Source organism: Oncorhynchus clarkii, chromosome 13, assembly GCF_045791955.1.
Source record: "Oncorhynchus clarkii lewisi isolate Uvic-CL-2024 chromosome 13, UVic_Ocla_1.0, whole genome shotgun sequence".
NCBI lineage: Eukaryota > Metazoa > Chordata > Actinopteri > Salmoniformes > Salmonidae > Oncorhynchus > Oncorhynchus clarkii.
The window spans coordinates 66918756-66945933 of NC_092159.1; the positions used below are offsets into that span (position 1 = coordinate 66918756).

At 44.9% G+C, this 27178-nt stretch overlaps 1 protein-coding gene across 1 annotated transcript; it reads right to left on the reverse strand.

The window, feature by feature from the left end:
- Positions 1 to 41: 41 nt before the first annotated feature.
- On the reverse strand, positions 42 to 27029 carry LOC139424126 (intraflagellar transport protein 70A). Its single transcript, XM_071175824.1, has 19 exons — positions 26848 to 27029; positions 26431 to 26496; positions 25564 to 25773; positions 25024 to 25080; positions 23870 to 24005; positions 23188 to 23292; positions 22910 to 23038; positions 21533 to 21582; positions 21036 to 21188; positions 18152 to 18217; positions 17719 to 17772; positions 16473 to 16538; positions 14573 to 14649; positions 10815 to 11025; positions 5286 to 5357; positions 4417 to 4520; positions 2159 to 2237; positions 1427 to 1556; positions 42 to 573 (listed from the first exon to the last, which is right to left on the reverse strand). The coding sequence occupies exons 1-19, from the start codon at positions 26899 to 26901 to the stop codon at positions 437 to 439; spliced, it is 1956 nt and encodes a 651-aa protein (XP_071031925.1). The 5' UTR covers positions 26902 to 27029; the 3' UTR covers positions 42 to 436.
- Positions 27030 to 27178: the final 149 nt, after the last annotated feature.

Here is a 27178-nt window from a genome sequence, read left to right on the forward strand (position 1 = left end):
TGTTTATGTTGTGTTTGTGTTGTGTTTATATTGTGTTTATGTTGTGTTTATATTTTAGTTGAGTGTCATAATAATATCAGTAGAAAGGTGTGTTTCTCTGCCAACAGCTCTCTGGGCCCAGGCTCAACTAAACTAAACACACTCAAATGAACGAGGCCCCATGGCGTCTCCCACTGTGTGTGTGAGTGTGGGTAAGACGAGGAGTTGAGTCCAGAATATGTTTAACAGAAGTCAGAACAACAGCTTGTAACTTTCAGATGATGCAGAAAATAACAACAAGCCAAATATATAATGTACTATAATAGCTCATGTGATGTGGTCCAGGTCGATAGATTTGAACTGTTTGGGGTGTAGAACAGGTTCTAAAAAGGCTTTAGTGTAAACTACTGGTTCTGTCCGATGACATCAGCGGGTTCTGTTCCGTTCTAGTATGACATCACTGGTTCCATCCGATGACCTCGTAGAAGAGAGCTTTGAGGAGGCGAGACTCGTAGGTGACGGTGTTCTTTCCGATGTGCATCCTGTCCTCCTCCAGTGGCTGTTCTATCATGGCTGGCTCTGTCTTACCATATACTACAGGGAGAGAGGAGAGGGAGGAGGAGAGAGAGGGGGAGAGGAGAGGAGAGGAGAGAGGAGAGGGGGAGAGGAGAGGAGAGAGGAGAGAGGGGGGAGGGAGAGGAGAGGGGGGAGAGGAGAGGAGAGAGGAGGAGAGGAGAGAGGGGGAGGGAGAGGAGAGAGGGTGAGGAGAGGAGAGAGGGGGAGAGGAGAGAGGGAGAGGAGAGAGGGGAGGGAGAGGAGAGAGGGGGGATGGAGAGGAGAGAGGGGGGATGGAGAGGAGAGAGGGGGAGAGGAGAGAGGGGAGGGATGGAGAGGAGAGAGGGGGGAGGAGAGGAGAGAGGGGGAGAGGAGAGGAGAGAGGAGGAGAGGAGAGAGGGGGAGAGGAGAGAGGGGGGAGGGAGAGGGAGAGAGAGGAGAGGAGAGGAGAGAGGAGGAGAGGAGAGGAGAGAGGGGGGAGGGAGAGGAGAGGGGGGAGGATAGAGGGGGAGAGGAGAGAGGGAGAGGAGAGGGGGGAGGGAGAGGAGAGAGGGGGATGGAGAGGAGAGAGGGGGGATGGAGAGGAGAGAGGGGGGAGGAGAGGAGAGGGGGAGAGGAGAGGAGAGAGGGGGAGAGGAGAGAGGGGGAGAGGAGAGAGGGGGAGGGAGAGGGAGAGAGAGGAGAGAGGGAGAGAGGGGGGAGGGAGAGAGAGGAGAGAGGGGGGAGGGAGAGAGAGGAGAGGGACGAAAGGAGGGTAAATGGGGTGTTGAAACTGTGTGTGTGTGTGCACGTGTCTGTGTGTGTGTGTGTCTGTCTGCACGTGTAATTATGTATGTGTGTGTGTGTGTGTGTGTGTGTGTGTGTGTATATGTGTGTGTGTGCGCGTCCGTACCTTCACAGTGCTCCAGGAACTGAATACACTCCTGAACAACTGAGTCCCTGATCATGATCATGTGTTTGGCCGTGTTCTCCAGCAGAGACAGGAAACAGCGCTTAGCATAGAACCAGGTGTCTGTTCCCAGCTACACACACAGGACGACAACCATGAGAGAAGGATACGAAACCCTGGTCAGAGGAATAGATATGTCCTTCTCATTCCCTCCTGATTCAGGGAATCTTCCAACTAGGATTTCTGGAAACCTGTCTGGACATTGTGTTACCAGGGAGGGGGGGGCAGGGATATACACTCTCAAAGTCAATTTGACAGGTACCCTGATCTAAACAACTTGTACCTGGCCTGAAAAACCAGTTAAAACCAGTTAAAACAAGTGTGTGGTTGATAGCGTTGTAGGAATGACAACAACACTCCTACAGAGACACTCTGTGTGTGTTCAGCCGGGCTGAGTGAGCAGACCCAGGTGCAGAACTCTGGGCTATGTTTCGGTTGGCCAATATCTAAACAAAGATCAAACACTCTGGAAGGGTTGTATCCCAAATGACACCCTACTTTTAAACAGAGTAGTGCACTTCTTTTAAACAGAGTAGTGCACTATATAGGGAATAGGGTGTCATTTGGGACACACTACCAACATGTTTGTCAGGGCTGAAGTGGTAGAAACATCCAAAAACATTGGCTTTCCAAGAGAATGTTCCAGAACTGCCGGATAGAAAAACAATGTGCAACCTTCTTGTTGTACGGTTCCAGACTCTTGATGACACGGGTGATGCCGAAGTCGTAGTTCCCCTTGGCACAGTACAGGGTCCTGGAAGAGAGATAGAAACACTATTAACACAGTACAGGGTCCTGGAAGAGAGATATAAACCCTATTAACACTACAGGGTCCTGGAAGAGAAGAGAGTACAGGGTCCTGGAAGAGAGATATAAACCCTATTAACACAATACAGGGTCCTGGAAGAGACATAGAAACCCTATTCATTAACACAGTACAGGGTCCTGGAAGAGACATAGAAACCCTATTAACACAGTGTAAGGTCCTAGAAGAGACATAGAAACCCCATTAACACAGTGCAGGGTTCTAGAAGAGACATAGAAACCCCATTAACACAGTGCAGGGTCCTAGAAGAGACACAGAAACCCCATTAACACAGTGCAGGGTCTTGGAAGAGACATAGAAACCCAATTAACACTATTAACACACTGCACTTTTGTTTAAATCGGTCCATATATACCCAAAATAGCTTTCTATGGAAGCTGTGTCATTCAGAAAAAAACATCGTTTATAAAACGCTGCGTCATTTTTTAAAATTAAAAAAGTTGACGATAAACTTTCACAAAACACTTCGAAATCCTTTTGTAATCCAACTTTAGGTATTAGTAAACGTTTATAATCTATCAAAATGATTACAGGGCGATGTATATTCAATAGCTCCTCGTCTGCAAATCAATGGCTGCCAATGTCCACATTCAAAGGATCCTGGTGGAGACCGGAAGAAACGGAATCCAGATAGTTGGATTTTCCAACAAAAAATTCAATTGAAAATGACGACAATGGCGAATTGCATGCAGGTCGATATTAAATTTTGTCCCCTTTTAACAACCCATGAAAGTGACTTATGGAAATTATTTTTAGCTTTCAGAGAGCAGTTTTTCTTGCGTTTTTCAATGAAACACACGATCTGTTATAGTCACAGCCGTGATTTAACCAGTTTTATAAACTTCAGAGTGTTTTCTATCCACACATACTAATCATATGCATATACTATATTCCTGGCATGAGTAGCAGGACGCTGAAAAGTTGCGCGATTTTTAACAGAATGTTCGAAAAAGGAGGGGGTAGAAGTAAGAGTTAACACAGTACAGGGGCCTGGAAGAGAGATATAAACCCTATTCATTAACACAGTGTAAGGTCCTAGAAGAGACATAGAAACCCCATTAACACAGTGCAGGGTCCTAGAAGAGACACAGAAACCCCATTAACACAGTACAGGGTCCTAGAAGAGACATAGAAACCCCATTAACACAGTGCAGGGTCCTAGAAGAGACACAGAAACCCCATTAACACAGTGCAGGGTCCTAGAAGAGACATAGAAACCCCATTAACACAGTGCAGGGTCCTAGAAGAGACATAGAAACCCCATTAACACAGTGCAGGGTCCTAGAAGAGACACAGAAACCCCATTAACACAGTGTAGGGTCCTAGAAGAGACATAGAAACCCCATTGACACAGTGCAGGGTCCTGGAAGAGACACAGAAACCCCATTAACACAGTGCAGGGTCCTGGAAGAGAGATATAAACCCTATTCATTAACACAGTGCAGGGTCCTGGAAGAGACATAGAAACCCCATTAACACAGTGCAGGGTCCTGGAAGAGAGATATAAACCCTATTCATTAACACAGTGCAGGGTCCTGGAAGAGACATAAAAACACTATTAACACAGTTTAGTGTAACAGAACCTGTCAATGTAACCAGTGATGTAGGTCCTGGAAGAGACATAAAAACACTATTAACACAGTGTAGTGTAACAGAACCTGTCAATGTAACCAGTGATGTAGGTCCTGGAAGAGACATATAAACACTATTTACACAGTGTAGTGTAACAGAACCTGTCAATGTAACCAGTGATGTAGGTCCTGGAAGAGACATAAAAACACTATTAACACAGTTTAGTGTAACAGAACCTGTCAATGTAACCAGTGATGTAGGTCCTGGAAGAGCAATAAAAACACTATTAACACAGTGTAGTGTAACAGAACCTGTCAATGTAACCAGTGATGTAGGTCCTGGAAGAGACATAAAAACACTATTAACACAGTGTAGTGTAACAGAACCTGTCAATGTAACCAGTGATGCAGTGGTAAAACAATAGCAACGGCTCCCTATTCTTTCAATGCATTTTGCCCCCAAAAGGTGTGTGAGAAGAGTTTCTGTAAGTTCCCCCTCCACTACATCGCTGAAGGACCGGGGAAATCCAACTCACCCTATCACCAGGTTGACGATACAGAGGTGGAAGACTTTCTTATCGGGGTCGTCGTAGGAGATCTGCTCTTCCTCCTTCTCGATCTTCCTCATCAGTTCTTCAGCCTGAGGAGAACAGGGTTACAGGGACAGTGGTGGGCTCAGATGTTTCACTGTGTCTTATACTGTCCACTCCACTCCACTCCACTCCACTCCACTCACTCCACTCCACTCACTCCACTCCACTCCACTCCACTCCACTCCACTCCACTCCACTCACTCCACTCCACTCCACTCCACTCCACTCACTCCACTCCACTCCACTCCACTCACTCACTCACTCACTCCACTCCACTCCACTCCACTCCACTCACTCCACTCCACTCCACTCCACTCACTCCACTCCACTCCACTCCACTCCACTCCACTCCACTACTCACTCACTCACTCACTCACTCACTCCACTCCACTACTCACTCACTCACTCACTCCACTCCACTCCACTCCACTCACTCACTCCACTCCACTCCACTCCACTCCACTACTCACTCACTCACTCCACTCCACTACTCACTCACTCACTCACTCCACTCCACTCCACTCCACTCACTCACTCACTCACTCACTCACTCACTCACTCCACTCCACTCCACTCCACTCCACTCCACTCCACTCCACTCACTCACTCACTCACTCCACTCCACTCCACTCCACTCCACTCCACTCACTCACTCCACTCCACTCCACTCCACTCCACTCCACTCCACTCCACTCCACTCACTCCACTCACTCACTCACTCCACTCACTCCACTCACTCACTCCACTCACTCACTCCACTCACTCACTCCACTCACTCACTCCACTCACTCACTCCACTCACTCACTCCTACCTCTTCGTTCTGGCTGGTCATGATATAGGAGACACACAGGTTAGCCAGCACAACAGCACTGACATTCAGGATCTGGAGAGGGGGGGGGGCGAAAGAGAAGGGGGGCGAGAGAGAGGGGGAGGGAGAGAGAGAGAGGGGGGAGAGAGAGAGAGAGGGGAGGGGAGAGAGAGAGGGGGGGAGGGAGGGAGAGTGAGAGAGAGAGAGGGGGGAAAGAGAGAGAGAGAGAGAGGGGAAAGAGAGAGAGAGAGAGAGAGAGAGAGAGAGAGAGAGAGAGAGAGGGGGAGGGAGGGAGGGAGAGTGAGAGAGAGAGGAAAGAGAGAAAGGGGGAGGGAGAGAGAGAGAGAGAGAGAGAGAGAGAGAGAGAGAGAGAGCGGGAGAGAGAGGGGAGAGAGAAAGAGAGACAGAGAGAGAGTGAGAGAGAGAGAGCGGGGGAGAGAGGGGAGAGAGAGAGAGCGGGAGAGAGAGAGATCAGTCAGGACACTTTGGGAGAAGGGCAGACCTGCGTTGATAGACTGTGGATGTTCAACACTTCATCACTCCAGAAACACTAAAGTATCATGCAGAGATGAGACACAGCATTCAGAGCATCCCTAATGGCACCCTATTCCCTACATAGTGCACTACCTTTGACCAGAGTGCTATGTGCGTTGGGCAAAATTAGTGCACTTTGTAGGGAATAAGGGACCATTTGGGACTCACCCCAAAGTGTGAGACTCAACCCAAAGTGTGAGACTGGCCACTGCATTCAGAGTCACTGCACTCTGCCACCAGGGGTGAGACTGGCCACTGCATTCAGAGTCACTGCACTCTGCCACCAGGGGTGAGACTGGCCACTGCATTCAGAGTCACTGCACTCTCCCACCCGGGGTGAGAATGGGGTACAGGGACGTGGGTGTGTGGGTGTTACCGAGGGTTTACGTCGGCAGGGACACTCCTGTATATTACAGTGTTCCAGCTATGTAGCCAGCAGGGGAGCAGAGACAGGATTCATTTCAATAGCAGCATGACATCACCAGACCTCATATTATCCTGTAGTTTATATGACTACGGTCAACAGAACTATAGTCTACATGACTACGGTCAACAGAACTATAGTCTACATGACTACGGTCAACAGAACTATAGTCTACATGACTACGGTCAACAGAACTATAGTCTATATGACTACGGTCAACAGAACTATAGTCTACATGACTACGGTCAACAGAACTATAGTCTACATGACTACGGTCAACAGAACTATAGTCTATATGACTACGGTCAACAGAACTATAGTCTACATGACTACGGTCAACAGAACTATAGTCTACATGACTACGGTCAACAGAACTATAGTCTACATGACTACGGTCAACAGGTCAACAGAACTATAGTCTACATGACTACGGTCAACAGAACTATAGTCTACATGACTACGGTCAACAGAACTATAGTCTATATGACTACGGTCAACAGAACTATAGTCTACATGACTACGGTCAACAGAACTATAGTCTACATGACTACGGTCAACAGAACTATAGTCTATATGACTATGGTCAACAGAACTATAGTCTACATGACTACGGTCAACAGAACTATAGTCTACATGACTACGGTCAACAGAACTATAGTCTATATGACTACGGTCAACAGAACTATAGTCTACATGACTACGGTCAACAGAACTATAGTCTACATGACTACGGTCAACAGAACTATAGTCTACATGACTACGGTCAACAGAACTATAGTCTATATGACTACGGTCAACAGAACTATAGTCTATATGACTACGGTCAACAGGTCAACAGAACTATAGTCTATATGACTACGGTCAACGGAACTATAGTCTACATGACTACGGTCAACAGAACTATAGTCTACATGACTACGGTCAACAGAACTATAGTCTATATGACTATGGTCAACAGAACTATAGTCTACATGACTACGGTCAACAGAACTATAGTCTACATGACTACGGTCAACAGAACTATAGTCTATATGACTACGGTCAACAGAACTATAGTCTACATGACTACGGTCAACAGAACTATAGTCTACATGACTACGGTCAACAGAACTATAGTCTACCTGACTACGGTCAACAGAACTATAGTCTACATGACTACGGTCAACAGAACTATAGTCTATATGACTACGGTCAACAGAACTATAGTCTATATGACTACGGTCAACAGGTCAACAGAACTATAGTCTATATGACTACGGTCAACAGAACTATAGTCTACATGACTACGGTCAACAGGTCAACAGAACTATAGTCTACATGACTACGGTCAACAGAACTATAGTCTATATGACTACGGTCAACAGAACTATAGTCTACATGACTACGGTCAACAGAACTATAGTCTACATGACTACGGTCAACAGAACTATAGTCTATATGACTACGGTCAACAGAACTATAGTCTACATGACTACGGTCAACAGAACTATAGTCTATATGACTACGGTCAACAGAACTATAGTCTACATGACTACGGTCAACAGAACTATAGTCTACATGACTACGGTCAACAGAACTATAGTCTACATGACTACGGTCAACAGAACTATAGTCTACATGACTACGGTCAACAGAACTATAGTCTACATGACTACGGTCAACAGAACTATAGTCTACATGACTACGGTCAACAGAACTATAGTCTACATGACTACGGTCAACAGAACTATAGTCTACATGACTACGGTCAACAGAACTATAGTCTACATGACTACGGTCAACAGAACTATAGTCTACATGACTACGGTCAACAGAACTATAGTCTACATGACTACGGTCAACAGAACTATAGTCTATATGACTACGGTCAACAGGTCAACAGAACTATAGTCTACATGACTACGGTCAACAGAACTATAGTCTATATGACTACGGTCAACAGAACTATAGTCTACATGACTACGGTCAACAGAACTATAGTCTATATGACTACGGTCAACAGAACTATAATCTACATGACTACGGTCAACAGAACTATAGTCTACATGACTACGGTCAACAGAACTATAGTCTATATGACTACGGTCAACAGGTCAACAGAACTATAGTCTACATGACTACGGTCAACAGAACTATAGTCTACATGACTACGGTCAACAGAACTATAGTCTACATGACTACGGTCAACAGAACTATAGTCTACATGACTACGGTCAACAGAACTATAGTCTACATGACTACGGTCAACAGAACTATAGTCTATATGACTACGGTCAACAGAACTATAGTCTACATGACTACGGTCAACAGGTCAACAGAACTATAGTCTATATGACTATGGTCAACAGTAGTCCACTACAGGGGTTTTCTGAACAGAAACATCTAAGGCCCGTAAACATTCAAATGGTATTAGACTGTGCCTTAGGAAAGCACTCCTTTCTCCCCCATCTCCCTCCCTCTCTCCTCTCCCCCCCATCTCCCTCCCTCTCTCCTTTCTCCCCATCTCCCTCCCTCTCTCCTTTCTCCCCCATCTCCCTCCCTCTCTCCTTTCTCCCCCCATCTCCCTCCCTCTCTCCTTTCTCCCCCCATCTCCCTCCCTCTCTCCTTTCTCCCCCATCTCCCTCCCTCTCTCCTTTCTCCCCCATCTCCCTCCCTCTCTCCTCTCTCCCCCCATCTCCCTCCCTCTCTCCTTTCTCCCCCATCTCCCTCCCTCTCTCCTTTCTCCCCCCATCTCCCTCCCTCTCTCCTTTCTCCCCCCATCTCCCTCCCTCTCTCCTTTCTCCCCCCATCTCCCTCCCTCTCTCCTTTCTCCCCCATCCCCCTCCCTCTCTCCTTTCTCCCCCCATCCCCCTCCCTCTCTCCTTTCTCCCCCCATCTCCCTCTCTCTCTCCTTTCTCCCCCCATCTCCCTCCCTCTCTCCTTTCTCCCCCCATCTCCCTCCCTCTCTCCTTTCTCCCCCATCTCCCTCCCTCTCTCCTTTCTCCCCCCATCTCCCTCCCTCTCTCCTTTCTCCCCCATCCCCCTCCCTCTCTCCTCTCCCCCCCCATCTCCCTCCCTCTCTCCTTTCTCCCCCCATCTCCCTCCCTCTCTCCTTTCTCCCCCCATCTCCCTCCCTCTCTCCTTTCTCCCCCATCTCCCTCCCTCTCTCCTTTCTCCCCCCATCCCCCTCCCTCTCTCCTTTCTCCCCCCCATCTCCATCCCTCCCTCTCTCCTTTCTCCCCCCATCTCCCTCCCTTTCTCCTTTCTCCCCCATCTCCCTCCCTCTCTCCTTTCTCCCCCCCATCTCCCTCCCTCTCTCCTTTCTCCCCCCATCTCCCTCCCTCTCTCCTTTCTCCCCCCATCTCCCTCCCTCTCTCCTCTCTCCCCCCATCTCCCTCCCTCTCTCCTTTCTCCCCCATCTCCCTCCCTCTCTCCTTTCTCCCCCCATCTCCCTCCCTCTCTCCTTTCTCCCCCCATCTCCCTCCCTCTCTCCTTTCTCCCCCCATCTCCCTCCTTCTCTCCTTTCTCCCCCATCTCCCTCCCTCTCTCCTTTCTCCCCCCATCTCCCTCCCTCTCTCCTTTCTCCCCCATCTCCCTCCCTCTCTCCTTTCTCCCCCCATCTCCCTCCCTCTCTCCTTTCTCCCCCCATCTCCCTCCCTCTCTCCTTTCTCCCCCCATCTCCCTCCCTCTCTCCTTTCTCCCCCCATCTCCCTCCCTCTCTCCCCCCATCTCCCTCCCTCTCTCCCCCATCTCCCTCCCTCTCTCCCCCATCTCCCTCCCTCTCTCCTTTCTCCCCCCATCTCCCTCCCTCTCTCCTTTCTCCCCCCATCCCCCTCCCTCTCTCCTTTCTCCCCCCATCTCCATCCCTCTCTCCTCTCTCCCCCATCTCCATCCCTCTCTCCTTTCTCCCCCCATCTCCCTCCCTTTCTCCTTTCTCCCCCATCTCCCTCCCTCTCTCCTTTCTCCCCCCCATCTCCCTCCCTCTCTCCTTTCTCCCCCCATCTCCCTCCCTCTCTCCTTTCTCCCCCCATCTCCCTCCCTCTCTCCTTTCTCCCCCCATCTCCCTCCCTCTCTCCTCTCTCCCCCCATCTCCCTCCCTCTCTCCTTTCTCCCCCATCTCCCTCCCTCTCTCCTTTCTCCCCCCATCTCCCTCCCTCTCTCCTTTCTCCCCCCATCTCCCTCCCTCTCTCCTTTCTCCCCCATCTCCCTCCCTCTCTCCTTTCTCCCCCCATCTCCCTCCCTCTCTCCTTTCTCCCCCATCTCCCTCCCTCTCTCCTTTCTCCCCCCATCTCCCTCCCTCTCTCCTTTCTCCCCCCATCTCCCTCCCTCTCTCCTTTCTCCCCCCATCTCCCTCCCTCTCTCCTTTCTCCCCCCATCTCCCTCCCTCTCTCCTCTCTCCCCCATCTCCCTCCCTCTCTCCCCCATCTCCCTCCCTCTCTCCTTTCTCCCCCCATCTCCCTCCCTCTCTCCTTTCTCCCCCCATCTCCCTCCCTCTCTCCTTTCTCCCCCCATCTCCCTCCCTCTCTCCTTTCTCCCCCCATCTCCCTCCCTCTCTCCTTTCTCCCCCCATCTCCCTCCCTCTCTAGTTAACTCACGTTGTCGTAGTGTTTCTTAACGATGGGTTCGTAAAAGCCGATGGCTTCCTTGTACTTGTTCTCCTGCATGAAGAGAACGTGAGCCACGTTGAGCTTCCAGGTGTCGTGTTCGTTGCAGAACTCCACCGACTTCCGGAAGATCTTCTCAACCATCTGGTAGTTCTCCCTGTTCCAGTAGATCTTAGCCTGGGCCATCAGCACTGGGATGTACCTACAGGACAACAGTTATATACCAGTAGATCTTAGCCTGGGGAATCAGAACTGGGATGTACCTACAGGACAACAGTTATATACCAGTAGATCTTAGCCTGGGCCATCAGAACTGGGATGTACCTACAGGACAGGACAACAGTTATATACCAGTAGATCTTAGCCTGGGCCATCAGAACTGGGATGTACCTACAGGACAGGACAACAGTTATATACCAGTAGATCTTAGCCTGGGCCATCAGAACTGGGATGTACCTACAGGACAGGACAACAGTTATATACCAGTAGATCTTAGCCTGGGTTATCAGCACTGGGATGTACCTACAGGACAGGACAACAGTTATATTCCAGTAGATCTTAGCCTGGGCCATCAGAACTGGGATGTACCTACAGGACAACAGTTATATACCAGTAGATCTTAGCCTGGGCCATCAGAACTGGGATGTACCTACAGGACAGGACAACAGTTATATACCAGTAGATCTTAGCCTGGGCCATCAGAACTGGGATGTACCTACAGGACAGGACAACAGTTATATACCAGTAGATCTTAGCCTGGGTTATCAGCACTGGGATGTACCTACAGGACAGGACAACAGTTATATTCCAGTAGATCTTAGCCTGGGCCATCAGAACTGGGATGTACCTACAGGACAACAGTTATATACCAGTAGATCTTAGCCTGGGTCATCAGAACTGGGATGTACCTACAGGACAGGACAACAGTTATATACCAGTAGATCTTAGCCTGGGTTATCAGAACTGGGATGTACCTACAGGACAACAGTTATATACCAGTAGATCTTAGCCTGGGCCATCAGCACTGGGATGTACCTACAGGACAGGACAACAGTTATATACCAGTAGATCTTAGCCTGGGTCATCAGAACTGGGATGTACCTACAGGACAGGACAACAGTTATATACCAGTAGATCTTAGCCTGGGCCATCAGCACTGGGATGTACCTACAGGACAACAGTTATATACCAGTAGATCTTAGCCTGGGCCATCAGAACTGGGATGTACCTACAGGACAACAGTTATATACCAGTAGATCTTAGCCTGGGCCATCAGAACTGGGATGTACCTACAGGACAGGACAACAGTTATATACCAGTAGATCTTAGCCTGGGTCATCAGAACTGGGATGTACCTACAGGACAACAGTTATATACCAGTAGATCTTAGCCTGGGCCATCAGAACTGGGATGTACCTACAGGACAGGACAACAGTTATATACCAGTAGATCTTAGCCTGGGCCATCAGAACTGGGATGTACCTACAGGACAGGACAACAGTTATATACCAGTAGATCTTAGCCTGGGCCATCAGAACTGGGATGTACCTACAGGACAGGACAACAGTTATATACCAGTAGATCTTAGCCTGGGCCATCAGAACTGGGATGTACCTACAGGACAGGACAACAGTTATATACCAGTAGATCTTAGCCTGGGCCATCAGAACTGGGATGTACCTACAGGACAGGACAACAGTTATATACCAGTAGATCTTAGCCTGGGCCATCAGAACTGGGATGTACCTACAGGACAGGACAACAGTTATATACCAGTAGATCTTAGCCTGGGTCATCAGAACTGGGATGTACCTACAGGACAACAGTTATATACCAGTAGATCTTAGCCTGGGCCATCAGAACTGGGATGTACCTACAGGACAACAGTTATATACCAGTAGATCTTAGCCTGGGTCATCAGAACTGGGATGTGGGGTGTTATTTTTAATTCTTTATTTCTGGAGAAATCTAACTTGATTATTTAGCAGACATCACTTACTTATAGCCGTCTTGATGAGAACAATGTCCATTTTGTCTGTTCTCTTTGGTCGCAATGTCTTTTTTTAAAGATAAACAGCTCGTTTTTGAATGGTAACTGTGTTAAAGGGTGGAGTTTTGGGCGGGGTGAGGAAAGGTGTGACTTTCAGGTTACAATAGACTATAAGTATACAGCAGAATGCCGATTGTCCTCACTTTGATTATGCTGTAACAACATACTGTAGCACCGTGACCAGGATCTCTATTCATTTAAGTGAGCAGATTAGGGCTTTCAGGAGGAATATGGAAAATCTACTGGAGACATTTCAAAAGTACTGGTTGACTTGGTAAATTTGGTCACGGACATTGCCATTCACAAACAATATAATCAGATGCCTGTTTTACACCGACCTCGAGAGCCCAGGAAAATGATCAGGTACAGTAGGCAACAATACTGTAAAGTCCAGGAATATGATCAGGCACAGTAGGCTACAATACTGTAAAGCCCAGGAAAATGATCAGGTACAGTAGGAGACAACACTGTAAAGCCCAGGAATATGATCAGGTACAGCAGGCTACAATACTGTAAAGTATCCAACCTCACTGAGCTCGAGCTGTTTTGCAAGGAGGAATGGGAAAAAATGTCAGTCTCTCGATGTGCAAAACTGATAGAGACATACCCCAAGCGACTTACAGCTGTAATCACAGCAAAAGGTGGCGCTACAAAGTATTAACTTAAGGGGGCTGAATAATTTTGCACGCCCAATTTTTCAGTTTTTGATTTGTTAAAAAAGTTTGAAATATCCAATAAATGTCGTTCCACTTCATGATTGTGTCCCACTTGTTGTTGATTCTTCACAAAAAAATACAGTTTTATATCTTTATGTTTGAAGCCTGAAATGTGGCAAAAGGTTGCAAAGTTCAAGGGGGCCGAACTTATGGAAAGGCTCAGTAAGACATGTTATATATATATATATATAAACTGGAGAGGACTTATGGAAAGGCTCAGTAAGACATGTTATATATATATATATATATATATATATATATATATAAACTGGAGTGGAGTTAAGTCCCGCAGCGTCAGCTCCCAACTTTTAAAGGAGGTAACAACTATAGCAGTAGATGTTAGTCTGAGTCACCAATACGGAAGAAGAGGAGATACACCATTCAGACAACCAGACAGGGAGAAGGTCCAGACCAGCCACCAATCAGGAAGGGAGAAGGTCCAGACCAGCCACCAATCAGGAAGGGAGAAGGTCCAGACCAGCCACCAATCAGGAAGGGAGAAGGTCCAGACCAGCCACCAATCAGACAGGGAGAAGATCCAGACCAGCCACCAATCAGACAGGGAGAAGTTCCAGACCAGCCACCAATCAGGAAGGGAGAAGTTCCAGACCAGCCACCAATCAGGAAGGGAGAAGTTCCAGACCAGCCACCAATCAGGAAGGGAGAAGGTCCAGACCAGCCACCAATCAGGAAGGGAGAAGGTCCAGACCAGCCACCAATCAGACAGGGAGAAGGTCCAGACCAGCCACCAATCAGGAAGAGAGAATGTCCAGACCAGCCACCAATTAGACAGGGAGAAGGTCCAGACCAGCCACCAATCAGACAGGGAGAAGATCCAGACCAGCCACCAATCAGGGAAGAATAATGGACCAAAGTGACCAACCAGCAGAGTAGGTAAGGTAAGTCACCAATCAGGGAAGATAAAAGTGAGACAAGCTACCAATCAGACAGGAGAATACTAAGTAGGGGCGGGGTCTACTCACTTCTCCACCATCTCATCGTAGTCCTGGAGGGTTTTCTTCAAGGCTTCGGTATCCCGGGCTAGTCTGGCTTCCTGTATCTTAGAGACAAAGACAACACACAGGTCACGGACTAACCTGGCTTCCTGCACCTTAGAGACAGACTACACACAGGTCACGGGCTAGCCTGGCTTCCTGCACCTTAGAGACAGACTACCCACAGGTCACGGGCTAGCCTGGCTTCCTGCACCTTAGAGACAGACTACACACAGGTCACGGGCTAGCCTGGCTTCCTGCACCTTAGAGACAGACTACACACAGGTCATGGGCTAGCCTGGCTTCCTGCACCTTAGAGAGACTACACACAGGTCACGGGCTAGCCTGGCTTCCTGCACCTTAGAGACAAAGATTACACACAGGTCACGGACTAGCCTGGCTTCCTGCACCTTAGAGAGACTACACACAGGTTACGGGCTAGCCTGGCTTCCTGCACCTTAGAGAGACTACACACAGGTCACGGGCTAGCCTGGCTTCCTGCACCTTAGAGACAAAGATTACACACAGGTCACGGGCTAGCCTGGCTTCCTGCACCTTAGAGACAAAGACTACACACAGGTCACGGACTAGCCTGGCTTCCTGCACCTTAGAGACAAAGACTACACACAGGTCACGGACTAGCCTGGCTTCCTGCACCTTAGAGACAGACTACACACAGGTCACGGGCTAGCCTGGCTTCCTGCACCTTAGAGACAGACTACACACAGGTCACGGGCTAGCCTGGCTTCCTGCACCTTAGAGACAGACTACACACAGGTCACGGACTAGCCTGGCTTCCTGCACCTTAGAGACAAAGACAACACACAGGTCACGGACTAGCCTGGCTTCCTGCACCTTAGAGACAGACTACACACAGGTCACGGACTAGCCTGGCTTCCTGCACCTTAGAGACAGACTACACACGGGTCACGGGCTAGCCTGGCTTCCTGCACCTTAGAGACAAAGACTACACACAGGTCACGAGCTAGCCTGGCTTCCTGCACCTTAGAGACAGATTACACACAGGTCACGGGCTAGTCTGGCTTCCTGCACCTTAGAGACAAAGACTACACACAGGTTACGGACTATGGATGCTTTATGTTGTTCTCTCCAATAATAACACAGTCTTATCACTGTATCCTGAACAGGGGAAAACATGATGTCTGTCTGTAAAAACACATGACTGATAGCAATTTAAAGCTGTAAAGGTTAAACAGCACCCATGTGACCAGATCAGAGAAATGACTGGGCTGTAGAAGGCTTGGAAAAGGTAAGCTTTCGTCCCAAATGGCACCCTAGTCCCATTGGGCTCAACTCAAAAGTAGTGCACTATATAGGGAATACACTCTTAGGAGGAAAAAAAAAAGTGCTATCTAGAACCTATAGAAGGGTTCTTCGGCTGTCCCCATAGGAGAATCCTTTGAAGAACCCTTTTTGGTTCCAGGTAGAACCCTTTTGAGTTCCATGTAGAACCCTTTTGAGTTCCATGTAGAAAGAACCCTTTTGAGTTCCATGTAGAATATTTTACGCAGAGGGTTCTACATGGAACCAAAAAGAGTTCTACCTGGAACCAAAAAGGGTTCTTCAAATGATTATCCAATGGGGACAGCCGAAGAACCCTTTTGGAACCCTTTTTCCTAAGAGTGTAGGGTTCCATTAGGGACGCAGACTAAAGCTAATAAACAAGCTGGTGGCCTGAGAGAGCAGAATGGAAGAATGTAACCTGTGGGGCCTCGGACGAAAGAAAAGGAGAATGGAAGACCAAGTAGATGAGAGAAGGATGACAACAGGATAACATGATAAACATACAACATCAACAGGATAAACAGGATAACCAGACAACATCAGAAGACAGAGAGAGAGAGAGAGGAGACTGGAAGATTGTAACCTGTTTGGTCAGCTTGCGTAGTTGATCTGTCAACTTGGCGTTCATCTCATCAAACTTCCTGAAGGCCTGCGTTGGTCAAACACAACAGAGACATGATCAGAGACAGGAATATTTACCTCAGAATATACAAAGAGCAGCAAGACTTTAAAGTCTCTGCAATGTAGAGGACTGGTTCATTATATTGTGGAACATTCAGGTCACTGGCTAAAACATGAAACAGAAATATATGTGTGTAGTAGAGGTGTGTTTAATACTACAGAAGGTTGATGCTAGTAGAGAATGATTAGTACTATGGAGTAGGTAGTATACAGTTATTAGTACTAGGTAGTAGGTAATATACAGTGATTAGTACTAGACAGTAGGTAGTATACAGTGATTAGTACTAGGGAGTAGGTAATATACAGTGATTAGTACTAGACAGTAGGTAGTATACAGTGATTAGTACTAGGTAGTAGGTAGTATATAGTGATTAGTACTAGGTAGTAGGTAGTATAGTGATTAGTACTAGGTAGTAGGTAGTATAGAGTGATTAGTACTAGGCAGTAGGGAGTATGGGGTGATTATTACTAGAGAGTAGGTAGTATAAAGTGATTAGTACTAGGTAGTAGGTAGTATAGTGATAGAACTAGGTAGTAGGTAGTATAGTGATTAGTACTAGGTAGTAGGTAGTATAGTGATAGAACTAGGTAGTAGGTAGTATAGTGTGATTAGTACTAGGTAGCAGGTAGTATAGTGTGATTAGTACTAGGTAGTAGGGAGTATGGGGTGATTAGTACTAGGTAGTAGGTAGTATAGTGATTAGTACTAGGTAGTAGGTAGTATAGAGTGATTAGTACTAGGTAGTAGGTAGTATAGTGATAGAACTAGGTAGTAGGTAGTATAGTGATTAGTACTAGGTAGTTGGTTGTATACAGTGATTAGTACTATGTAGTAGGTAGTATAGTTATTAGTACTAGGCAGTAGGTAGTATAGTGATTAGTACTAGGCAATAGGTAGTATACAGTTATTAGTACTAGGTAGTAGGTAGTATAGAGTGATTAATACTAGGTAGTAGGTAGTATAGAGTGATTAGTATTAGGTAGTAGGTAGTATAGTGATTAGTACTAGGTAGTAGGTAGTATAGAGTGATTAGTACTAGGTAGTAGGTAGTATAGAGTGATTAGTACTAGGTAGTAGGTGGTACAGGGTGATTAGTACTAGGTAGTAGGTGGTACAGGGTGTACATGGTGTGTAGTTGTGTTGTTACCTCCTCTGGAGCTGTCTGGCAGGTCAACATGGCGTCCAGAAACTCATACAGATACTGGAACGGTAGAGACCACATAGATCAACTGTTTATTACATAGCAGGAGAAGGAGGACCAGAAAATTAATTGGGGATGTGTAGCAAGAACAGGATTTATATAGAGGTCTTTCAATCTAGAACAGGATTTATATAGAGGTCTTTCAATCCAGAACAGGATTTATATAGAGGTCTTTCAATCCCACAGGATTTATATAGAGGTCTTTCAATCCCACAGGATTTATATAGAGGTCTTTCAATCCCACATGGAAAATGTAATGTGGACATCACTTCAGGGTCAGACTAACATGTATGCTTTTGAAGTAAAACTATCCCTAGTGACTGACCGTAGGGATGTAGTATGAACATATAGGACAATAAAAGGGACCTGTGGTTCTTACCGGGGTGAGGAACTTGTAGGTGAGGTGTGCATTCTCTGCCATCACATCAGCAGCCAGATCAAAATACTGAGACAGAATATAAGGAGAGAAAGAATGAAAGTATAGTAGATATACAGTAGTAGAGTACAGTAGAGTATAGTAGATATACAGTAGTAGAGTACAGTAGAGTATAGTAGATATACAGCAGTAGAGTACAGTAGAGTATAGTAGATATACAGTAGTAGAGTACAGTAGAGTATAGTAGATATACAGTAGTAGAGTATAGTAGAGTATAGTAGATATACAGTAGTAGATATACAGTAGTAGAGTACAGTAGATATACAGTAGTAGAGTACAGTAGAGTATAGTAGATATACAGTAGTAGAGTACAGTAGAGTATAGTAGATATACAGTAGTAGATATACAGTAGTAGAGTACAGTAGATATACAGTAGTAGAGTACAGTAGAGTATAGTAGATATACAGTAGTAGAGTACAGCAGAGTATAGTATATATACAGTAGTAGAGTACAGTAGAGTATAGTAGATATACAGTAGTATATATACAGTAGTAGAGTACAGTAGATATACAGTAGTAGAGTACAGTAGAGTATAGTAGAGCACAGTAGAGTATAGTAGATACACAGTAGTAGAGTACAGTAGAGTATAGTAGAGTATAGTAGATATACAGTAGTAGAGTACAGTAGTAGAGTACAGTAGAGTATAGTAGCTATACAGTAGTAGAGTACAGTAGATATACAGTAGTAGATATACAGTAGTAGAGTACAGTAGATATACAGTAGTAGAGTACAGTTGAGTATAGTAGATATACAGTAGTAGAGTACAGTAGAGTATAGTAGATATACAGTAGTAGAGTACAGTAGAGTATAGTAGATATACAGTAGTAGAGTACAGTAGAGTATAGTAGATATACAGTAGTAGAGTACAGTAGAGTATAGTAGATATACAGTAGTAGAGTACAGTAGAGTACAGTATGACAGTAGAGTACAGTATAACAGTATAGTACAGTATAATAGTAGAGTACAGTATAACAGTAGAGTACAGTATAACAGTAGAGTACAGTAGAGTATAATATAGTAGAGTACAGTATAGTAGAGTATAATATAGTAGAGTACAGTATAACAGTAGAGTACAGTATAACAGTATAGTACAGTATAATAGTAGAGTACAGTATAACAGTAGAGTACAGTATAACAGTAGAGTACAGTAGAGTATAATATAGTAGAGTACAGTATAACAGTAGAGTACAGTATAACAGTATAGTACAGTATAATAGTAGAGTACAGTATAACAGTAGAGTACAGTATAACAGTAGAGTACAGTAGAGTATAATATAGTAGAGTACAGTATAACAGTAGAGTACAGTATAACAGTATAGTACAGTATAACAGTATAGTACAGTATAATAGTAGAGTACAGTATAACAGTAGAGTGCAGTAGAGTATAATATAATATAGTAGAGTACAGTAGAGTATAATATAATATAGTAGAGTACAGTAGAGTATAGTATAGTACAGCAGGGTATAGTATAATATAGTAGAGTACAGTATAGTAGAGTATAATATAGTAGAGTACAGTATAACAGTAGAGTACAGTATAACAGTAGAGTACAGTATACCAGTAGAGTACAGTATAACAGTAGAGTACAGTATAACAGTATAGTACAGTATAATAGTAGAGTACAGTATAACAGTAGAGTGCAGTAGAGTATAATATAATATAGTAGAGTACAGTAGAGTATAATATAATATAGTAGAGTACAGTAGAGTATAGTATAGTAGAGTACAGCAGGGCATAGTATAATATAGTAGAGTACAGTATAGTAGAGTATAATATAGTAGAGTACTGCATAATAGTATAGTACAATATAGTAGAGTACAGTATAATAGTATAGTATAGTAGAGTACAGTAGAGTATAGTACAGTATAATAGTATAATATATTAGACTATAGTACAATATAGTAAAGTACAGTATAATAGTATATTATAGTAGAGTACAGAATAATAGTATAATATAGTAGAGTGCAGTATAGTTTAATATAATATAGTAGAGTACAGTATACTAGTATAATATAGTAGAGCACAGTAGAGTATAATATAATATAGTATAGTACTGTATAATAGTATAATATAGTAGAGTATAGTAGAGTACAGTATAATAGTATAATATATTAGACTACAGTATAATATAGTAGAATACAGTATAATAGTATAATAGAGTAGAGTACAGTAGAGTATATTATAATATAGTATAGTACTGTATAATAGTATAATATAGTAGAGTATAGTATAATAGTATAATATATTAGACTACAGTATAATATAGTAGAGTATAGTAGAGTACAGTATAATCGTATAATATATTAGACTACAGTATAATATAGTAGAATACAGTATAATAGTATAATAGAGTAGAGTACAGTATAATATAGTACTGTATAATAGTATAATATAGTAGAGTATAGTAGAGTACAGTATAATAGTATAATATATTAGACTACAGTATAATATAGTAGAATACAGTATAATAGTATAATAGAGTAGAGTACAGTATAATATAGTACTGTATAATAGTATAATATACTATAGTACCGTAGAGTACAGTATAATAGTATAATATATTAGACTACAGTATAATATAGTAGAATACAGTATAATAGAGTAGAGTACAGTATAATATAGTACTGTATAATAGTATAATATACTATAGTACCGTAGAATGCCCTACCTCATATTTGCAGTAGAGTACAGTATAATATAGTACTGTATAATAGTATAATATACTATAGTACCGTAGAATACCCTACCTCATATTTGCAGTAGAGTACAGTATAATATAGTACTGTATAATAGTATAATATACTATAGTACCGTAGAATACCCTACCTCATATTTGCAGTATAGTAGCAGCAGGTTTCCGAAGGTGACCGGGGGGAAGGGGATCTGCTGCAGGAGGAAGGCCAGTTTCTCAAAACCCTCCGATGGCTTCTTATCCATGTTCATCAGGGCCTGGTTGTGGAGCGTCACTGGGTCCAGCTCCTACAGGACAACAGACATGTGGAAATAACTATTTGCTCTTTAACTAACTTGCCTAGTTAAATACAGGATCAAATTAAAATAAATTAAAATTATATTTCATTGTCCATTGGTTAGAAGGAGAATGTCTCCACACACACATCACAACAGCTTTCTGTATGACAGAGTGCTCCTGGTCCCCTGATCCCCATCAGTGTGTGAGTGTTGATATAGATGGTCATTAGAGGGCAGCACCCACTGAGCCACAGATAGAGATGTACCTTACAGCACCACTGTCTCCAACCTACATGAGTGGTAAGGGCTGACATACATACGTACACACACACACACAAGTACACACACAGTACCTCCTCTGATCTGGGAGGCATGTCAGTCAAGGCCTCCTGAGCTGCATCGCCTGGAGACAGACAGACAGAGAGACAGAGTGGAGCTTACTTACAAGCCCTTATGCATTTTATTAAGTAAAAAATAAATAAATAAATAAAATAAATGAATAAAAGTAACAAATAATTAAAGAGCAGCAGTAAAATAACAATAGCGAGGCTATATAATGTGCGGGGGTACCGGTTAGTTGAGGTAATTGAGGTGATATGTACATGTAGGTAGAGTTTAAGTGACTACGCATAGATTATAAACAGAGAGTACCAGCCTGGTATACTATGAGAACAGACAGTTTTTCAGCTGGTAATTTCTCACAGCCTGGTCACAGTACACCCCCTGCACAGAATGCTAGTCTATCACAGTACACCCCCTGGACAGAATGCTAGTCTATCACAGTACACCCCCTGGACAGAATGCTAGTCTATCACAGTACACCCCCTGGACAGAATGCTAGTCTATCACAGTACACCCCCTGGACAGAATGCTAGTCTATCACATAACACCCCCTGGACAGAATGCTAGTCTATCACAGTACACCCCCCGGAGAGAATGCTAGTCTATCACAGTACACCCCCTGGACAGAATGCTAGTCTATCACAGTACACCCCCTGGATCACAGTACACCCCCTGGACAGAATGCTAGTCTATCACAGTACACCCCCTGGACAGAATGCTAGTCTATCACAGTACACCCCCTGGATCACAGTACACCCCCTGAATAGAATGCTAGTCTATCACAGTACACCCCCTGAATAGAATGCTAGTCTATCACAGTACACCCCCTGAATAGAATGATAGTCTATCACAGTACACCCCCTGAATAGAATGCTAGTCTATCACAGTACACCACCTGAATAGAATGCTAGTCTATCACAGTACACCCCCTGAATAGAATGCTAGTCTATCACAGTACACCCCCTGGACAGAATGCTAGTCTATCACAGTACACCCCCTGAATAGAATGCTAGTCTATCACAGTACACCCCCTGAATAGAATGCTAGTCTATCACAGTACACCCCCTGAATAGAATGCTAGTCTATCACAGTACACCCCCTGGACAGAATGCTAGTCTATCACAGTACACCCCCTGAACAGAATGCTAGTCTATCACAGTACACCCCCTGAATAGAATGCTAGTCTATCACAGTACACCCCCTGGACAGAATGCTAGTCTATCACAGAGCTTTAGACACCAACCTATCTCCTTAATGCTGAGAGTCAAGCAGAGAGTCAATCAGGTCCCATTTTTACAGTTTTTGTTACGACTCGGCCGGGGATTGAACTCCCAACCCTCCAATCTCAGGGCGGATACTCTAACCACACGGCTGCTGAATGTACTCACAGTTTTTTAGCTGGTATTCTATAGCAGCCTTGAGGTTGAAGCCTTCTATGAGGGCGGTCTCATGTAGGATCAGGGTGTTCCCAACACTCCTCACGTCAATGCCCTCTGTCGTCATGCCAACGCTCAGCTCTGGACGACGAGAACACACACACACAGCACAGAGAGACACAGGATGGTCAGGGAAAAACATGACATGATAAGGAGGGTCACTAAGGGAAAACCCCAACAGGGTGATCAGGTATCTAACTAAACAGGTGTGCTGTCATTTTAAAGCCGACCTGGATGTTCCCTGATCCCTCTCTCGATGATCTCTCCGATGAACTTGAGGGCCTGACCATACTGTTTCATACTGTAGTAGCACAGACCTATGTTGTAGGACAGTTCTGAGACAGGAGGGAGGAGAGAGAGGCAGGGAGAGGAGGAGACAATTAGGGGGGAGGGACAGGGAGATAGGGAGGGCGGAGAGGAGAGAGAGAAGGAGAGAATTAGGGGGAGAGGAGAGAGAGGGAGGGAGAGGAGGAGAGAATTAGAGGGGAGAGGAGAGAGAGGGATGGAGAGGAGGAGAGAATTAGGGGGAGGAAGAGAGAGGGAGGGAGAGGAGGAGAGAATTAGGGGGAGGAAGAGAGAGAGGGAGGGAGAGGAGGAGAGAATTAGGGGGAGGAAGAGAGAGAGGGAGGGAGAGGAGGAGAGAATTAGGGGGAGAGGAGAGAGAGGGAGGGAGAGGTGGAGAGAATTAGGGGGAGAGGAGAGAGAGGGAGGGAGAGGAGGAGAGAATTAGGGGGAGAGGAGAGAGAGGGAGGGAGAGGTGGAGAGAATTAGAGGGGAGAGGAGAGAGAGGGAGGGAGAGGAGGAGAGAATTAGGGGGAGGAAGAGAGAGATTCAGCAAATGCAAGAGACTTGTAGGACAGGCAAAAGGTTAAAGAAGTTTTCCTCTGTGTGTGTGTGAGCGCGTGCAGTTACCTGGTTGGTAGCCCAGCACCTGCATGGCAGACATGAACTTCTTGCAAGCCTCCTCGTACTCCCCCTCCTTGTAGAGTAGACAGCCCATGTCCACGTCATAGTCTGGGTCGTCCTGGGGAAGCTGCTCTACCAGTGTCTGACAGGGAGAGGGTTCATAAAGGCCTTATAAGAGGTCATAAAGGGTTATAGGGAGTCATAAGGGCGTATTTGTTGAGAAAATGTGTTATAAGGGGTCTCAAGGGTTTCTAAATGGATCAAAAACACTAACTAAGCAGTTATAAGAGGTTATATTAAGTTCTCCTGACCTCATGACATACCGTAACTACCAGGTTATATTAGGTTCTCCTGACCTCATGACATACCGTAACAACCAGGTTATATTAAGTTCTCCTGACCTCATGACATACAGTAACTACCAGGTACATGTTTCTGGTCTTTAGTTCTGGTTCTAGTTCTGGGTCTAGTTCTGGTTAAGTTCTGGTTCTAGTTCCAGTTCTGGTTTAGTTCTGTTCTAGTTCTGGTTAAGGTGTGGTTCTAGTTCTGGGTCTAGTTCCGGTTCTGGTTTAGTTATGTTCTAGTTCTGGTTAAGTTCTGGTTCTAGTTCTGGTTTAGTTCTGTTCTAGTTTTGGTTCTAGTTATGGTTTAGTTCTGGTTCTAGTTCTGTTTTAATGATGGTGCTAGTTATGGCATGAGTCATAATTCTATTGATGTTCTAGTCATGGTTCTAGTTCTGGTTCTAGTCATGGTTCTAGTTCAGGTTCTAGTCATGGTTCTAGTGCTGGTTCTAGTCATGATTCTAGTCATGGTTCTAGTTCAGGTTCTAGTCATGGTTCTAGTTCAGGTTCTAGTCATGGCTCTAGTCATAGGTCTAGTTCAGGCTCTAGTAGTGGTTCTAGTCATGGTTCTATTGATGTTCTAGTCATGGTTCTAGTTCTAGTTCAGGTTCAAGTCATGGTTCCAATCATGGTTATAGTTCTGGTTCTAGTCATGGTTTAATTGATGTTCTAGTCATGGTTCTAGTTCTGGTTCAGGTTCTAGTCATGGTTCTAGTTCTGGTTCTAGTTCAGGTTCTAGTCATGGTTCTAGTTCTGGTGCTAATTATGGTTCTAGTTCTGGCCAAGTCCAGTATATGTCCAATACTAGTCTCTACTAACCTTCGCTCCAGAGTACTCCTCTTCTCCATATTTGATGGATGCCTGCAGTTTGATCATCTGTGGGAGAGATGGACAGAACATGGGTCAGAAGAGACAAAATAACGAAGAGAATATGGTTGAAGAACAGAATTATATCTCAGTGTGGTAAGATAACTCTACCTGGTAGTAAACGTTATAACTCTACCTGGTAGTAAACATTATAACTCTACCTGGTAGTAAACATTATAACTCTACCTGGTAGTAAACATTATAACTCTACCTGGTAGTAAACATTATAACTCTACCTGGTAGTAAACATTATAACTCTACCTGGTAGTAAACATTATAACTCTACCTGGTAGTAAACATTATAACTCTACCTGGTAGTAAACATTATAACTCTACCTGGTAGTAAACATTATAACTCTACCTGGTAGTAAACATTATAACTCTACAGTCCAAAACTGAGAGGTTCTGTGTCCTGTTGTGGCAGGATCCGGCTCAAATGAAGCACTGATTCTACCTCTACCTTGGTATTATAACTTCATGTAGGAAGTGTACCTTGGTGTGGCTGGTAGGGTTGTCCAATAGAAAGGTAGCCTTCATGGCCTCGGGGTAGGCACAGGCCCCGTACAGAGACTGGGCGTAATACAGCCTGTACTCCTCCACCTCCGGGTGTAGCTGAGTCAGCTGCTCATAGCACTCTGCTGCGTTGGTGAAGTCCTGCATGTGGTAGTAGCAGTAGCCTAGCAGAGACAGGGCTGCCCGTGACTGGGAGGAGGAGGAGAAGGTAGAGGAGGAGGAGAATAAGAAGATTACGGGCTCCATTCAATCCATATCGCCCAAGTTCAGCACTATATGGCGATTGACATGTAAAGGTAATGTTCCTGCATTCCATGAGACTGCAGTCACGGTAAACACTGCATATATTGGCTAAAGGTAATCGAAAATGACCTTTCAATTTTCAAGAACGCTATAGCGATGAACTTTGCCGATACGGATTGAATCGAGCCCTAGATGTATTGTCCAATGAAATAGTCTGAGGGACAGTCTGTTTGGGCAATCATGAAAAGCCCTTGTCACTCATTAGCAAGCTAAACATTGGCTTGCCGGTGACAGCAAAGGAGTTGGCAATAGCACAAACTGATCTGGGAGCAGGCTATAGAAGGAGACAACAGATCTGGGACCAGGCTATAGAAGGAGACAACAGATCTGTGGCCAGGCTATAGGAGACAACAGACCTGGGACCAGGCTATTATTGGAGACAACAGACCTGGGACCAGGCTATATAAGGAGAAAACAGATCTGGGACCAGGCTATAGGAGGAGACAACAGACCTGGGACCAGGTTATAGAAGGAGACAACAGACCTGGGACCAGGCTATAGAAGGAGACAACAGATCTGGGAACACACACACACACTCACTACCTTCATCTGTTTCTGCAGTTCATTGCTGAGGATGTGGATAGCCTCTCCATACCGCCCATCTTTGATCTATAGGAGAACAGAGTTAGCAGCTAGTTATAAAATAATACATGAGCTATCTAACTAGTTATGTTGTCACACTTAGTTCTTTAGCTAGCGTTAGGCTATAGCCTGAGCCTTGAAACTGAAGGGTCTGTCAGGCTAGCTTAATCAAAGTTAGCTAGCTTGCTATAGCCCCAATTTGTGAAATTCGTATTGTGACGTTAGCTAGCTTGAATTCACTATATAATCAACATGACAACTTGATAAAATACCACAAGTTAAAATAACCAGTTTCATTATCAGCTAGCTAGCTATCATGGCTAGCGTTAGTATCCATGGCTAACGTTACGTTAGCTATGCAAGCGACCAACTTCTCACCATTTTGTAGACGGTGGCGGTGTATTCGCCGTCTTTAATCGTTGTCAGTGTCATGATTTTGCCGCTAAATCTACAGTTCTCAAAGGTAAGACTATTTTCACGCGAAAAATGATTGCCGATTCACCAATAATCCCAATTAGTGCACCATGTTTAGGCGTTATTTACTTTTCTACACATTCAACGCACAGGAAGTGTTACTTAGCAACCGTACAGGAAACGGAAACGTTGAATAACTTTAAAACAACCAATGAGGAGCGTCTGTTGTGAGGTATTACCATAGAGATTGACAGAGACCTTTAGTGGCCAAAAGGCTGTTTTAGTATTGGCAGCA

Bases quoted from the DNA above. Each gene is read 5' to 3' on its own strand.
- LOC139424126 (XM_071175824.1), bottom strand. From the start codon at position 26,901: ATGACACTGACAACGATTAAAGACGGCGAATACACCGCCACCGTCTAC. The intron at 23,293-23,869 runs GTAACTGCACGC...CTCCTGTCTCAG, and splicing joins GGTGCTGGGCTACCAACCAG to AACTGTCCTACAACATAGGT. The intron at 21,189-21,532 runs GTACTGTGTGTG...GTTGTCCTGTAG, and splicing joins TGCCTCCCAGATCAGAGGAG to GAGCTGGACCCAGTGACGCT.